The sequence below is a fragment of the Lampris incognitus genome, chromosome 15 (genome assembly GCF_029633865.1).
Source record: "Lampris incognitus isolate fLamInc1 chromosome 15, fLamInc1.hap2, whole genome shotgun sequence".
Taxonomy (NCBI): Eukaryota; Metazoa; Chordata; class Actinopteri; order Lampriformes; family Lampridae; genus Lampris; species Lampris incognitus.
In genome coordinates this window covers 29,924,611-29,940,851 of record NC_079225.1, presented here as the reverse complement: position 1 = coordinate 29,940,851, position 16,241 = coordinate 29,924,611, and the positions used below count along the sequence as shown (strand labels likewise).

Genomic DNA, 16,241 nt, shown 5'->3' with positions numbered 1-16,241 from the left:
AATCTGTAGAATCTCGTCACGACTCACACTGCAGAGAATACTAAGTCTCTCTCTTTCTCTCTCTTGCTCTCTCTCTCTCTCACACACACACACACACACACACACACACACACACACACACACACACACACACACACACAGACACGCGCGCGCGTGTGTGTGTGCTACTGCCTCTTGCAGCACAGTAGGGCTGCTGCATCTGTTATCAATTCGTGGACAGTAGGTTATTCGTTGCCGTCTAAGAGCGATCATATCAGCGGGCCGTTGAGACTGGGGACAACGGGACCGATGGACTCTCCTGTAAGAGGCTGTTGATATGGGACAGACATGATCGCCAGTATTGATTCATGTATAATCAGGCATGGCAGCTACCAGGCATAATGCATCAGCCAAGAACAAAGGTGTCGTGGCTTGCATCATCTATTGGTGGAGATAGGCAGAACAGCCGGAGGGATGATAGTATCGCCGGGCTGCGTCGCTTGTTCACAGCTTTTTGTCTCTGACCGAGACGATATATCAGTTTAACAAATTCAAAGCACACAGCAAATACGAGGGAGATGCAGTATAACATATGATCCAATGACTTTTCTCTTCCCCTATCTAAATATCCTCTGAAAGAGCAGTTAAAGTGTGGGGGGCCTGTACTCTATCGCCCTCTGTTGGATGGGAGTGGTAAAAAGCAATTTGGCAATGAGTAAAACTTTATTGCCATTCGTAAGAGACTGAAAGGTAAAGCAGGGTCATGATAAAGTTATATTGATGGCGTAGTCCAAAAAGTTTTTGAGTTAACATGGAAGAAAAGACAAGCGTTTGACCCGAGCAAAGCTTTTGAGGCAATTCTAACACTCTCACATACAACTGACTGCAAAGATAAAAAGACTGTTGGCTAAATCTTTAAAAATTCAAGGAGGTGCTACCGGTTTCATAAGGACTCACTGTTTCAGTCAGCCAGGGACTATTAAGTGTCTTGAAACAGAGATATCCATACAATTGTCAAATTCAGCATTAGACTGTTTTTATTGGCTTTCTTGGACCCGGGGTTAAGGTAAATTATCATGTGTAAGGACATGTGCACTCTAGATTTAAATAGTAAAAAGTTAAAAATGAAATACATGTAATCACATTTGCAAAGGAATTATCCATCCATCCCATCCATCATCCAAACCGCTTACCCTGCTCTCAGGGTGGCGGGGATGCTGGAGCCTATCCCAGCAGTCATTGGGCGGCAGGCGGGAAGACACCCTGGGCAGGCCGCCAGTCCATCACAGGGCCAACACACACACACAAACACACACAAACACACACACACACACACACACACACACACACACACACACACACACACACACACACACACACACACACACACCCCTAGGGACAGCTTCAGTACGGCCGAGTCACCTGACCTACATGTCTGTGGACCGTGGGAGGAAACCGGAGCACCCAGAGGAAACCCAGACATGCCTTAGTGTGTGAAAAGCAAAAAGGGCATTGCTTTTCTCAATACTTAAGCTGTATTGCCCCCTACTGGTATGTAACTGGTAATGCATGTCCAATGCAAGGTTAAAAAACTACATTTAAATCATTTCTGTTTAAATCACATTGAAAAAAAAGGGCACAGCACGGCATGGCTGCAGAGGAGATCCCCTCAGACGCAGATGTAGGCTCTGAATTGTTGATTTAAGTGACTTTTCTTGACCTCACAAATCAGTCATACATGAGGACAGAAGAGCAGGCAAACCGTTTAACCCGCCGCCACCTGTCACGCGTAAACTGTAAGGTTTGATGAAACGTGTTCACCGGGTGCTTACAAGTTATTAGCTGGGCTGCTGATGAGGTTTCAGTGATTTCCAGCAGGATTAATCAAGATGAGGGGTTTGAAGCATTTACTAGGCTGTGAGCTGACCCGTTTCCTCAGGGGCTCCTGCTGCCTGTCAGTTACAGTGTCTAATAACCACCATGTCATCGCCATGTTGTGGAGGAGGGCGCTGTGAAGGGCCTGTGGAGAGAGGCTGCACGCTTGGGAGGGGGAGAATAACAGGACACCATGACAATGTGCTGATAGGCTGCTCGTCAGGGAGTGGGAGTTAATGGTGGAAATCAAATCCTTTAAATGTGCCTTTATCTTAAAGGAGACAACTGTACTGAAGCTCAAGTACTACTTTACAGCAAATGGCTGCCTACATGCGTACGTGTACATGCCAATATATATATATATATATGTGTGTGTGTGTGTGTGTGTGTGGGTGTGTTAGTGTATGTATGTATGTGTATATATATAGGTGTGTGTGTGTGTGGGTGTGTTAGTGTTAGTGTATGTATGTGTATATATATACATACGTGTGTGTGTGTGTGTGGGTGTGTTAGTGTTAGTGTATGTATGTATGTGTATATATATAGGTGTGTGTGTGTGTTAGTGTTAGTGTATGTATGTGTATATATATATATATATACGTGTGTGTGTGTGTGTGTGTGTGTGTGTGTGGGCGTGTTAGTGTTAGTATGTATGTGTATATATATATGTGTGTGTGTGTGTGTGGGCGTGTTAGTGTTAGTATGTATGTGTGTATATATATATATATATATATGTGTGTGTGTGTGTGTGTGTGTGTTAGTGTTAGTATGTATGTGTATATATATATATGTGTGTGTGTGTGTGTTAGTGTTAGTATGTATGTGTATATATATATATGTGTGTGTGTGTGTGTGTGTGTGTGGGGGTGTGTTAGTGTTAGTATGTATGTGTATATATATATGTGTGTGTGTGTGTGTGTGTGTGTATATATATATATATGTGCGTGTGTGTGTGTGTGAGTGTGTGTAGTCTGGGGAGACTCTCACATGAGCCAAAGTGCTGGCAGTGGTGGGCTTTAGCTGCTTAGTTGTGTTTTTCCGATGTGACGCCTTCAACTCATCAGCACCCAGCACCCCCCTACCCCTCAGCCCAGCAGCTGAGACAACTCTGACCCAGTTTCCTATGACCTTGCCTGGGTAAAGCCTCCAACCACCGGCTCCAGGATCCGTGAATCACATAAGGCCTTAATGAGTGGGGAATCTCTAACGGTGTCAGGGATTAACTTCAGAAATCATCAGATGCAAACATCCAGCTGGACCATATCATGTCCTTGGTCATGAGCCCATCACACTAGCAAAGCCCAGATACCCCAGATACCCCTGTTTTCCACTTCTCAGCGTAGGGTTGAATTTAGGCTGATCCGGAAAGACAGAGGTGACGAGTCGAATCACTCAGCTGCAGCTGGGTTTTGACCAGTTGATCGAAAGTTCTCAGTGACTCCATCACCGTTAAGAGAAACTTTCAGATCTGAGCGAGGAGGAGGAGGACCGATGGGTTGAAAGAGGGAGAGGCGGGGATCAATTTCGCCCCAGTCAGCTATCTTCGTTTTAACTAAGCGGCGGCCCGACAGGCAGCGGCACATCAACACACATTCATTAATCACCCGTGTTCGTTAATCTCAGCCTCGTCTCCCAGCTGCCCCACCCGACACACACACACACACTGCTGTCCCATCACTTGTTCACCTCCTCTCCGCGTCTTTCCTATTTCACCCTTTCATATTAGACAGGTCTATATTCCTCTCTTCTTCATTTTCATTCTGTCTTTACCAATTTCATTTCCCCTATCCTACCTTTCTTGCCCTCTCTCTGTCTCTCTCTCTTACAGATTTAATATGCAAACACACACACACACACACACACAATATGCCTCCTACTCTCTATCTTACTCTTCTGATCTTCAAGGTCGGTGACTGAGGGATACACTTAAGTCATATCATGAATATGGATGACACCGGGCATACATTATTAACGTACAACAGGATTAAGTCAATATTCAATAAGGCCACTGCAGGAGTGAGTGCTGACAGGACAGAAGGAGGGAATGATGCATAATATGTATATTATAAGATTACATCTCAAGCCTGGTGGAGATCCTGTTTTTATTCATCCTTCGTTGCATTTCCAAAGTATGTAGGTAACGTAAGGCGATAGAAAGCATGTGTCCTGAAGAAAGCATATTTAGTGTAAAAAAACAAAACAATGTTAATGAACTAAGATGTCAGCTAATGCTCTGAGTAACGCTATCATCGGTATTACAGCGTTGATTTTCTTGTCTTGTGTGCCTCGTTGACATGAGATACACAAGAATGGTCAGAATAAATACTATGGATTTATAAAGAGGGGCCTTATGGTGAGCTTGTCGTCAAGACCCCCCCCCCTTTTTTTCTTTTAGATCAAATGGATGACTGCAAACACTGTTGCATTATAAAACCGCCAGGTAGCGCTATGGGTTCCACTGCTGCAAACCAAAAGCTGCAGTTCTCTGTTTGGCCACACGATGGTACTGCAGATCTGCCAATGAATTAGATGTAGCTCAAGACTAGGTGGCAATTAATATCTTCTGATCGGAAATAGAGTCAGGCTCATTACTGCCAGAAGCAATGATCTATTTTTTTCTTTCCTTGTTGCTTAATTCAAAATTGTTACCGTCAAGTCAAGTCAATTTTATTTGTATAGCCCAATATCACAAATTACAAATTTGCCTCAGTGGGCTTTACAGCAACACAACATCCTGTCCTTAGACCCTCTCACCGGATAAGCGACGACTCCCTAAAAATCCCCTTTAACAGGGAGAAAAGATAGGAAGAGACCTCAGGGAGAGCAACAGAGGAGGGATCTCTCTCCCAAGACGGACAACGTGCAATGGATGTTGTGTTTACACAATTTACACAATACAACATTGAAAGAGGATAAACAGAATGATAATGGACTTATAAAATGTATGAAGACTATGATGCGCGCCGTCACTTAGCTTACTTCCTCAAGCCTGAAAGATACTTTCAAGATAATTTGGCCTTAACCTGACAGGAGGACATAGTGATACCAGAGTCTCTACCGTCTCTGACGACACCAACAAGTCATCTTCATGGTAACCACACTTTCATTATTGAAATCAAAACGGAAATTTGTTACCCAACTTCTGGGAAATGCGATTACAGTAGTGTAACATGCTGATTAAGAGACAATTGGCAAAACATTGATACATTTATATGCACTTTATTTTGTGTTGTGAGAAAATAGCTTAAGCTCAATATTGGAACTTCTCCTTTTATAGATGCTATAGCTTACCTCAGCAAGATAGGAGACGCTATAACACCATGAAAGAGCATTTAAGGACGGACAAGAAATAGAAAGAAGCGTTTTTTTTTTTTAGAAAGCACTGCAACTCTAGCTAACTCGGTTTAACTTCACCTCAGTGACATGATGCTTTTTTTTCTTTCGTTCTTTTTTCTTCTTTTTTTTTTGCGTGTTCAAAATTCAATGTTTTCAGCATCACGAAATCCTCACATAACGCTCCTTCATAGCAACACCATAATCTCAGCGAGAAGGGGACTTGCAGAAGCGACCACAGGCAACGACTTGCAAAGAACTACTTTCAATCCATCATGAACCGTCAGCTTCTAAAGTATGACCCCCGCCAATCACCTCAGATCATTTGCCTCAGTAATCACCCTTTTTAACATTTACAGCATCGGTGTCCTTCCAAAACCAAAGGACTTCTCTGAAGGACGCTTGTTAGCCGGGATGTTCTTAGCAGCTCTAGCCAGGTTTGGCACGTGTTGCTGAAAAGCCAACCTCCCTCATTGGCTGTGATTCTGAAGTCTCCAAGAGGGGTGCTTTGGAGAGGGAGACTGCGAGTGGAAGCGGTGATAGAACGCAAAGCGAGAGAGGAAGAGGAGGCACGGGAGGATAGCAGGAAACGGAGCAAAGAGAGGCCTAAATTGATGTTGTCCTCTTCAGTTGACTGCCAAGAAATACAGATGCTCACTCCATCTGAGTGTGTGTGTGTGTGTGTGTGTGTGTGTGTGTGTGTGTGTGTGTGTGTGTGTGTGTGTGTGTGTGTGTGTGTGTGTGTGTGTGTGTGTGTGCGTGTGTCAATCTAGAGTTTTCCTCGACAATGATTTCTATTCTGACCAGAATCCAAGAAAAACATAGCAAAACAGGGTACAAAACAATACAATCAAACCCGAAAGGACCATTTAAAATCCAACACAAAGCGTATCATCTCCATTCACTGACGTAGGCACTAACACAGAGCTAGAGAATAAAGATACAGTGTGTCAAGTTGCATGTCTTTGTATTGATGAATGAGACCTCACAATGGGAGACAACAACCACATGGAAAACTGCTTCTCTCAGCTGTGCTGCCACAATGCGGGGTCACCGTCGGCCACTGCAAAAAAATGCAATCTGAAGCTCCCAATACTGGACGCCACATAACTGATATTGTCAGTAGCACTTGTTTGCCGCCCGGTTGGTGACATACACGGTCATGAGTCAGCAAGAAGAGTTGCCTCCTCAGTCGTGTAACAAAGCCTGGACCTCCGGTCGATGACTAGAATAAATAGTGGTCATCGTAGTAAAGATGAAGTACACCTTTATGACTGTATAGGCTTAATTTGATGGGAAAGATAAAAAAATATTTTTTTTTTAAATAGACCGTATTGGGCATCCTAAAATGAACACGAAAGCGACCTTTACTGACTCAACTGACACAAAGATGCTTTTTATTTCACCGCAAAGCATCGCAGAAGTCACCAAAACAGGCGTCAGGCACATTTTTACAGCTGGAAATTTAAAAAAACTTAGTGATATAACTAGATAAATGAGTGATAAACAGTAATAAACTGACATCCTCTCCCTTCTGTTGCTTGTAAGAGAGTGGAGTTGAATAAAAGAGGACTTGACCATGCAGAGTACCACGTGTGCCTCTCTCCTTTATTGCACGATGAGAGACATTTTCTTTTCTGCAGGATTGCTTTACTTTTGCATTTTCACCTTGATATCCCCGTCTGTGTTTGACACCCACAGTGTTTGATGTCTCAAATAGTCTCTCGAGCAGGCGGCCAAATTAATGCGATATCAGAACACACCATGCCAAAAGAGCTGCTGCTAGGTGGAGGGTTATAGTCTAAACCAATGAAAAGTATTCTTTGTGTAGAAATTCCATCCATCCATTATCCAAACCGCTTATCCTGCTCTTAGGGTCGCGGGGATGCCGGAGCCTATCCCAGCAGTCATTGGGCGGCAGGCGGGGAGACACCCTGGACAGGCCACCAGGCCATCACAGGGCCCACACACACACACACATTCACACCTAGGGACAATTTTAGTACGGCCGATTCACCTGACCTACATGTCTTTGGACTGTGGGAGGAAACTGGAGCAGCCGGAGGAAACCCATGCAGACATGGGGAGAACATGCAAACTCCACACAGAGGACGACCCAGGATGACCCCCAAATTTGGACTACCCCGGGGCTCGAACCCAGGACCTTCTTGCTGTGAGGCGACCGCGGTACCCACTGTGCCACTGTTAAGAAATGGTTTGGGTAAAATTCTGTTTGGAGTGATGTGGAAAAGTCATACTGGAAGAAGACTACAGAAAATTCTGCACACGACACCAGGAAATGATCAGATACCAGGACATTTCATATCCCGGGTTGAAATTTAATTTGTCCAGGTCACATGAGGTAAATCCAAAAAGAAACCACGACAGGTGGCGACCCTAGTCGGCAGTTAGCAGCGATATCACAGATAATGTCCAAACGAAGAGAGACAAGAGAAGCCACTTGCTTAAAGACTTCATTTTGAGACAAATGACAAAACATTTAGAGAAGACAGATTCGTCCAACATGTTTTTGACTGTGCTGACCTTCATCAGAATGACACACGCGGGAACAAGTAAGTTTATTAAATCCGACATCTTAAGGATTCTGAACCAGCTCCCCATCTATGCACTCGTCTAGACTGTATTCATTCGCAGTTCTGGCGGGTTCACTACCTTGGAAAGCATCCAGTATCATTACCACCCACCTCAATAAAAATGTCTCCTCAAATTAGCAACTCTCTTCACCATGTCACTACCTTAACACTACACTTCCCTGTTAAATAAAGTGATGGTTTAGTATTTCTGCCGTCGCACCGGTGGGTGAGTGACCCTGTTTAAAAAGATCCCTCTCTCTACATAGTACACATACCTGTGCAGCCAAGCTACAAAAATAACTCCCATAGACGCGAGTGCAGCAGAACCATGAAGGAGAAACCCAGTGAACTACAAGCACTTCATGCAGTCATAGTTTTCAAACTGTCACAAATCACTATTAAAATCATGGCAAAAATAGTCTCAGGCTTCAAACATAGTCAAACACTTCACCTGTTAAATTCCTGCATATCACCAATGACCATGTCAGCACAGAACTGGAAGAAACTATAAACGTGAAGTTGCCTTCCATGAAACTTATCCCAGGCGCTACAGATAGCGATCACATTTACTAAGCATGATAAACTTGGTAACACTGCAAAAATAACAAGCTAAGACCTGTTGCACAGATAAATCTGCAAAATCAGCAACAGCACGCAGGCTGTGATAGCCAGAAACATTTCAGCATTGGGAACTGCACCTGTAAGTGTTTATGAATCTTCTCTGACTGGGACTTTCCAGTTTTTTCAGTCTGGCTCTGCTCCTTCCTCTCTGGCCCAGTCCCCACTCCCACTCCCAGCACCTGCCCCCGCCCCCGCCACGGTCCCAGTCCCGGTCCCGGCCCCGGCCCACGCTGCCTGTTCCCTGGTCCTCTCAGCCAGTCTCTACTCCTGCTCACTTCAGTCTGGATCTTTGCTGATCCTTGCCCCCCCGCCATAAGTGAGTCTGCCCAGCTGCTGCGGCATCCAGCCTGGACCCACTGAATCCCCACACTGCCCTCTGTGCCTGCAGCCCCCCACCCTCCCGCCAACCTCGCGATCAAGTTTCCTTCTCTGTCACCTGCCAAGGATGATGGGGGCAGGGCACCGGCTCGCTAAAAGACTGCTGTGCTATCACTCATCCGCTGACATTTACAGTAGCACCGCACCAGTTATGGCCCCTCTCTGTGTTACACCTCTTGGCAGGTGGTAACTCCTCTCACTGTTCCAGTCTACTTCCTCTTACAACCTCTCAATCCCTCACACTGTAACAACCTCAATAATGTCTGAATTGAACGATCCACGCAGCTCATCATACTGTATTTGTATTCTAACTGTATGCAGAGCTCAGGAGCATGCTGCTTGGTCCCGTATAGCTACTGCAAGGCATCAACACCACCAGGCGTTGGAGGATTCGTTTCTGACTGGAGCCACTCACGGCTGAAACACACGAACTCATGGCAACGGAATATTATTTCATGTTTTGCATGATTTGTATGCGTGATTACCCAGTGGCACGCAACCCAAGTCAGATCTTAAACTACATCCATGTTGGTGTCAATGCCATGCAGCACTATTCAAACCCTGCGTGCCACACTCTCAACACACCACATGGTTCCTTCTTAGTCACGCCAGACTGGTGAGACTGATTGCTTCATGAGAGAACCAATGTATTCCTTATTGCCACCTACGCCTTGTTCATCACCTTTCTTGTCATCATCTTTCTCGGTTTTTTTGCTCTTTTTCCAGGGGGAATTGGGTGAGTGCCACATGCATTTCAGCAGAAACATATTCGCACTGGCTCTACATTCTTATAACCTTGTTGTATGTGAGGTAAAGATGCAGAGAGTGAGCTTTAATTTCAGCACGGAGGATGAAAAGTTCAAGAACCAAGCCATGGGTGAGCAGTTACACAATCATCACTTATAACAGCTCTAAATCCAGAGGGGTTGACACATTGAATGAAAAACCTGAATGCGTGACCCCTACAGTGAGGGGGTCCGGGGGCTCTGTTATGCTGTGGGGGGGGGTATTTTCCTGGCATGATTTGGGTCCACTTGTTCCCTCAGAGGGAAGGGTCACTGCAAATCAATACAAAGTTATTCTGAGTGATCACCTTTATCCTATGATGAGACATCTCTATCCTGATGGGAGTGGTCTCTTCCAGGATGACAATGCCCTCACCCACAGGGCAATAGAGGTCACTGAATGGTTTGACGAGGATAAAAATTATATGGATCATATGCTATGGCCTTCACAGTCACCACATCTCAACCCAGTTGAACACCTATGGGATGTTTTTGGACCGACGTGTTAGACAGCGCTCTCCACCACCATCATCATCAAAACACCGAACGAGGGAATATCTTTTGGAAGAACGGTGTCCATCCCTCCAGTAGAGTTCAGAGACTCGCAGAATCTATGACAAGCAGCACTGAAGCTGTTCTGGAGGTTCCTGGTGGGCCAACACCTCACTAAGACACTTTATGTTGGCGTTTCCTTTCATTTGTCACCAGTCTGTTATTCTATATTCGTATATGTATTTGCATTAACTCATTTGGCGGATGCTTTTTATCCAAAGCGACTCACAAGAGAGTCCGCAATCAGCAAATGTCCCTTGTGAAGTGAACTCCAGCACTGTTCTGCCACCGTCTGAGCTGCACGTCTGTGTTTACACTGAGACTACATGAGCGACGTCGTCTCCACAGGTACCGAGCAAGAAACCCACAGAAATTCACACTATGACTTCATGTGATTGTGAGTAATTGTATCAACAATGTAAGAAGAGGGACTATAGGTGCACTAAAGGTAATGCAAATTAAAGATTTTTTTAAGAGCCTTCAGTGCAGTTTTCGACAGTATTTATTCTCATTCATTATGTTCACAAAACTATGGCGGGCAGGAACAGGGTCTTGAAGCGCTTTCCAAATAAGCCTACATGGAAGCTTGGCGGTTTTTGTTTTTTGTTTTTTTGTTTTTTTGGGAATTTCTCATGTAATCAAAAAATTATAATTAATATCCTGGCAGGAGGAAATGACAACTCTGGAACCGAGCCGAACCACAGAAAGTTTGTTGTGAAATGTGAAAAGTGCAGGGGTGTCAAAAAAGTTTGGATCACGTTGATATAAGTTTACTTTCCCCAAAGTTTCTGTACAACACTGATAGCAATTTCTGTGTTAAGATGGATTTTGACTTTAAACACAGCACCATCTCTTAGCAGGAATAATGCATCATACTGTCTGCTTGAGAACTTGGCCGAGCTCCCGTTATGGAGCGCCACTCGATGGTCCGTATGACCTTGGACGGTAGATGTAAACTGCTATGCTGAGTTACACAGAGGGCCAAGACCACCTTCCACTTGTTTATCCAAAACCGCTCGTCTCCTCGAATTTCTTCTCTTTGCACTCCTTTCTTAGGGGTATCTTCCTGTGGGCAGAGGAAGGCAGTAAGGGGGGGGGGGGGTTGCAGTTCCTGCTCTTACACTCAGTGCTACTAGTTTCCATGTGGTGCTAGAAAGATCAGGGTCAAAAGGGTGGAAAAGTCAGTCCTACACATTGACATATGCACACCTAGAAACCTGTACACCTACACAAACACACACACACACACACACACACACATGCCAGCACAGATGTTCATGCATGTATAAACATGCAAACATGCTCTCAAAAACACACACACACACATCCAAATACACATGTAGTCGCTCACCACTAGTACTAACACTCCTTACTCAGATACCAAGATGTAGACAGAATTTTGCAAAACCCAGTTGCTGTAAATGTGCAAAGAATTGCACCAATACTGTGTACTCATTCACTATTTCAAATGCATACCTCCAACACACACACACACACACACACAGTCTCTCTCTCCCTCACACACACACACACACACGCGCGCGCGTGCGTGCGTGTGTGCAAGCACAGACCTGAGCACACAATCCTACCAAACTGTCAGGCTGCAGAAGCTTTACGACCACCGCGTTTTAAATGGAAATGGTTTGGAAATGCTGTCAGAGCAAGACGTTAACCCACCGCTGGATTAGCATGTGCACTGAGAGCTGGTGGGGGAGAGGAGGGGGGAAGAACACTGACGAGAGTCAAGGCTTTGGGCAATACTAACACTCAGCCGAGATGAGCAGTCTGACAACAAGGCTACAAGCCCTGTGAATAAACTATGAAAGCACAAGCCAGAGGGCAATGATGGTAGTTATATCCACATGACGGCTGCGCTGACCTCTCCAACCACCGTGCGCACGCACACGCACACACGCACACGCACGCACACACACACACACGCACGCACGCACGCACGCACGCACACACACACACGCACGCACGCACGCACGCACGCACGCACGCACGCACGCACGCACGCACGCACGCACACACACACACACACACACACACACACGCCACACGTGTGGGCCATTTATTTTGTATTGGTGTTCTGTACTGCAGAAGACTGCTTCAGTCCTACAGAGAAAGCACACACACACACACACACACACACACACACACACACACACGCAGTGAATAATATACGGGGGATAGAGCTGGGGGTCAGACATTAGTCTGTCATCCAGAGGCAGATTAATGTCAATCAAGTGTCAGGACAACCAATAGAGAGGGGTATCAGGCCATGGGTGAGACACTATTAATAACCTAAGCCAGCTTGGGAGTCAGAGACACACACTCACCCACTGCATCCACACAAAGACACTCACACTCACACACTGCATCCACGTAAGGACACGAAGAAGCCACAAAATCACATGCTCACACACACAGACACACACACACACACAGAAGCATAGACGTGTACACACTTACCCACATACGTTTCATAACAAAGGGACGGAAAGAAAGAAGGAGGCGGGGAAGCCCAACGGTTCACGGAAGAGTTACACAATCTAACGCGTTCACCTTTTATCCCTCGAACACAAACAACATGATTCAGCTTTGCCCGTATACTGTAAGATTTATAGGGGCCGTATGAAACATTTACAGCGACCCGTTGTCGGCAGTGTACTAGCACAGGGAAACAGTGTAGCTTGGCGGGCCGGCCGGGCGGGCCGGGCCGTATCGTGCCTTCACGACTGAGAGGCTGCATCATGTTTGATTCATTCCAGTGACGAAGAGCGTTCGATGAGGGTGTATAAGAGGGGATGACAATCGAAGGGGAGACGGGAGACAGGAGGTAATGAGTTGACGTGAGGGTAGAGGAGCATAGACTGTATGAAAGTATATACAGTCTATGTAGAGGAGACAGAGGGAGCGCCCCCCGCTAGGCCCGATTTGAACTGGATCGAAAGGTCGGATCACAGGAAGGGTTTTTAAGACATGCAAACCCCACATGATCCATTTTTTTCCCTCTACAAAGTGGAAGATCTACAGCAGAGCGAGATCGACTTGTCGTGGCAACATGCACTTCACATCTCAGTACCCATCATCAACATGATTATCATCATCCTCATCCTCATCATCAGCGGCGCTGATGACACAACTCCATAAACAAGGGGAGAAACAAGGGGACATTCCGCCACAGCTAATGTCGTCATTTTGGGGGAGGCTCATGCACAGGAACACACACACAGCAGAGTCATGGTGAGGCAGAATTGGCAGAACAGTGTGGTTATGTCACATGTGGAGTCATTCTCCATGTTTTTCCCCCCACGGCAGCTGACACACACACACCACCTCCACCTGAATGCACGGCGGCAGGGGGAGGATGCAGCGGAGGAGGGATGCAGCAACAGAAAAAAAAGGAAAAGAGCGAGTTGTGATTGTGTGAAGTCGAAAAAACAAAAAAAGGGGGGAGGGGGAGAGGGGGGCAGGAAAAAACAAAAACAGAAGGGAAGTAGAAGTCATACTTTTAGCAACGGCGTTTCAGGTGACCGGACTTTCTTGGGAGATATCTGTGAAGAGAGCAAGAGAATTATTTTCTTGTTTACCCCCTCTTCAGAGATATCTCCTGTGGCATATTGGTGTTCTAGGCTTTACAGGACGTTTTCTGGACACCTCCCTTCGTCTTTTCCTTTTCCTGTCACTCGGCGGCACCTTGAAGTGGCTCCTCACAAGTTCAGCACAACTTTCCTCATCAAATGTTGCTAATTTACCAAGCCCTGCTGTCTCGAAACTCTCAAACGCAGCCAAATGGGGCCGCACTGCTAAATGTGCTCAACACAATGTCAAGTTTTGAGTCGAGGGGACGTTTTGTTTAAAACTGACACGCTGATGTTGCCTGCAGCTTTTAAAGCAAATCATAAAGGTCAACGGAAATGGTGTCATTGCAAGCAAGTGTTGTAACGCACATGGGACAAAGGGTGTCAGGGCTGAAGGCTGAAGGACAGTGGCCTGCTTGGGCGGCCAGAGGATGGGCCACACATGCAACCATGACGGGACTACAGACAGCTGGCAGGGCGTTTGAGGAGGGACGTCATGGATTTGGACTGCGTTAGACCTTGTGTACAGCAATGTGAAGCCTAATACAGCCTGGATGTGATAATGCCCCACAATGCAGAGGCGCAGTATGTTAGGGCTATGCTTGAGGAAAGAGTGCAAATGAGCAAGTCTTTGAATCGTTCGGGCTGTGGTATGCTGCTATCGGCTCTGGTCTTCTCATTTGCAGGTCAGAGAAAATCTTGAGAAAAACCAAGGAACAACAACACATCAGAGGAGACACTCAGAGGGGTCAGAGACAAAAGGAGACATATGGTCACATACACAGAGGAGGGGAAATGAGTATCTTTCTGCAACCGCACGGAAAAGAAACTACCAGAAAATACGTTGTGTGGTATGTGTGCCTGGTAGCTTGGATGTCGTCGAACAGATAAATCGGTTGCCTTTAGATTTGTTCAAAAATTCATGTCATAATTGTATTTTACAATACAGTCTAGAAGTATAACCCAAAAAACCACAGAAGATAATCTTATATAATTTTTTTTGCAATGCACTGCAATACAATCTAAAGTAATGAGATCAAACCGACTGGGGAAATGTAAGTAGTGTGAGCTGGCGGCCTGGTGCAGGAGGGTTACTCATTTTCCCTCTGAAGAAAGACTGCAGAGTTCAAGATGTGAACGGATTGTGACGAAGTGGATAAGTAGTGTGGTCAGAGACAAAGACAGTGAGAGAGAGAGAGAGAGAGAGAGAGAGAGAGAGAGAGAGAGAGAGAGAGAGAGAGAGAGAGAGAGAGAGAGAGAGAGAGAGAGAGAGAGAGAGAGAGAGAGAGAGAGAGAGAGAGAGAGAGAGAGAGAGAGAGAGAGAGAGAGAGAGAGAGCAGGGTCAAACAGAGGAGTAACAGGGGACAGTGGAGGCATTACTGTTCGGTAAGAGATCAGAAAGAAGAATGTTGTTGACATAAATAAATAAAGGGAGAGAAAGTAGGAAAACCATTACACAGACAGACAGACAGACAGATAGACTGACAGACAGACATAGATAGAGCGAGAGAGAGAGAACAAGAGCGAGAGAAACAATATGCCAAACTGCTCCAAACAAGGATATCACAAACATGCAAAAAACAAACAAAAAAGGTGGCGAAACACAGGATCAGAGACAGAGGAGATGATGAAGACGATGAAGACATGTGCCAGGTGTTCAGGGCCCGACACATCGTGCACATCCACACTCTACCTTCATCGGCGCCAGCTGAATGGGGGTGATGTAAGAAGGGTCGACCATGGGCTTGGGCCGGTTGGCGGTGTCTGCCAGGAGGCTCTGCCATTGTTGGGGCAGGCCGGTGAACTTTTGTTCCCGTGGGTCGAAGCCCGTGTGGACCCGGTGCTCAAAGTTAGACGGAGCCGAGATCTCCAGCCGCTTCTTTTTCTTTCCAAACATGCTGGAAAACCCGGACAAACCTGACACATGCACACACACACACACACACACACACACACACACAAACAAAAAAGAAGGCCGTTGGATGCATAAGAGCAGCTATGATGATTGACAGGACTTTGGTTATCGCGTTATACTAAATGCCGATACTACTGTAAGGTTTAAGATTGAGTTCAGGATTAAACAATGTTCTAGTTATTTTAAAAATGGAGAATGCATGGGTAATATCACACGTATTGTTAGTCAATGTTTAGTGATTACACCGGTTTTGATCGCTTTGTTTTATAGTTCCGAGGGGTGTTCCTGGTGGGAGCACTTTTAGTGAGGGACGCGCGAGCACGTTGAGAGCGGGCGTAGTAACAAGCGAAGGGTATAAAGTGAATATCTGCCGTTTGGCCGGAGAAATAAAAAGTCAGCGGAACCCGACTGGTTTATCTTCGCGCCGGAGACTGTGAAGGAGAAATATATGTGTGTGTGTGTATATATATATAGAGAGAGAGAGAGAGAGAGAGAGAGAGAGAGAGAGAGAGAGAGAGAGAGAGAGAGAGAGAGAGAGAGAGAGAAACCATAGGATTACTGCTGAAAAAGTAACTATGTTGTTGCCATTGTTCCTTTGAGGTTGCCTCCCTAGTTGATGGCA

The 16,241-nt window shown here is 45.7% G+C and overlaps 1 protein-coding gene across 1 annotated transcript in view; it reads right to left on the bottom strand.

The window, feature by feature from the left end:
- Window positions 1-15,616, bottom strand: part of pak5 (p21 protein (Cdc42/Rac)-activated kinase 5) — a 47,367-nt gene extending 31,751 nt beyond the window's left edge. Inside the window, exons 1-2 of the mRNA XM_056294642.1 lie at window positions 15,398-15,616; window positions 13,633-13,677 (exon numbers count right to left, since the gene is read on the bottom strand). Of these exons, the coding sequence (XP_056150617.1) occupies window positions 13,633-13,677; window positions 15,398-15,601 (249 nt within the window). The 5' untranslated portion in view covers window positions 15,602-15,616. The remainder of the gene's footprint in view (window positions 1-13,632; window positions 13,678-15,397) is intronic.
- Between the last annotated feature and the right edge of the window lie 625 nt (window positions 15,617-16,241).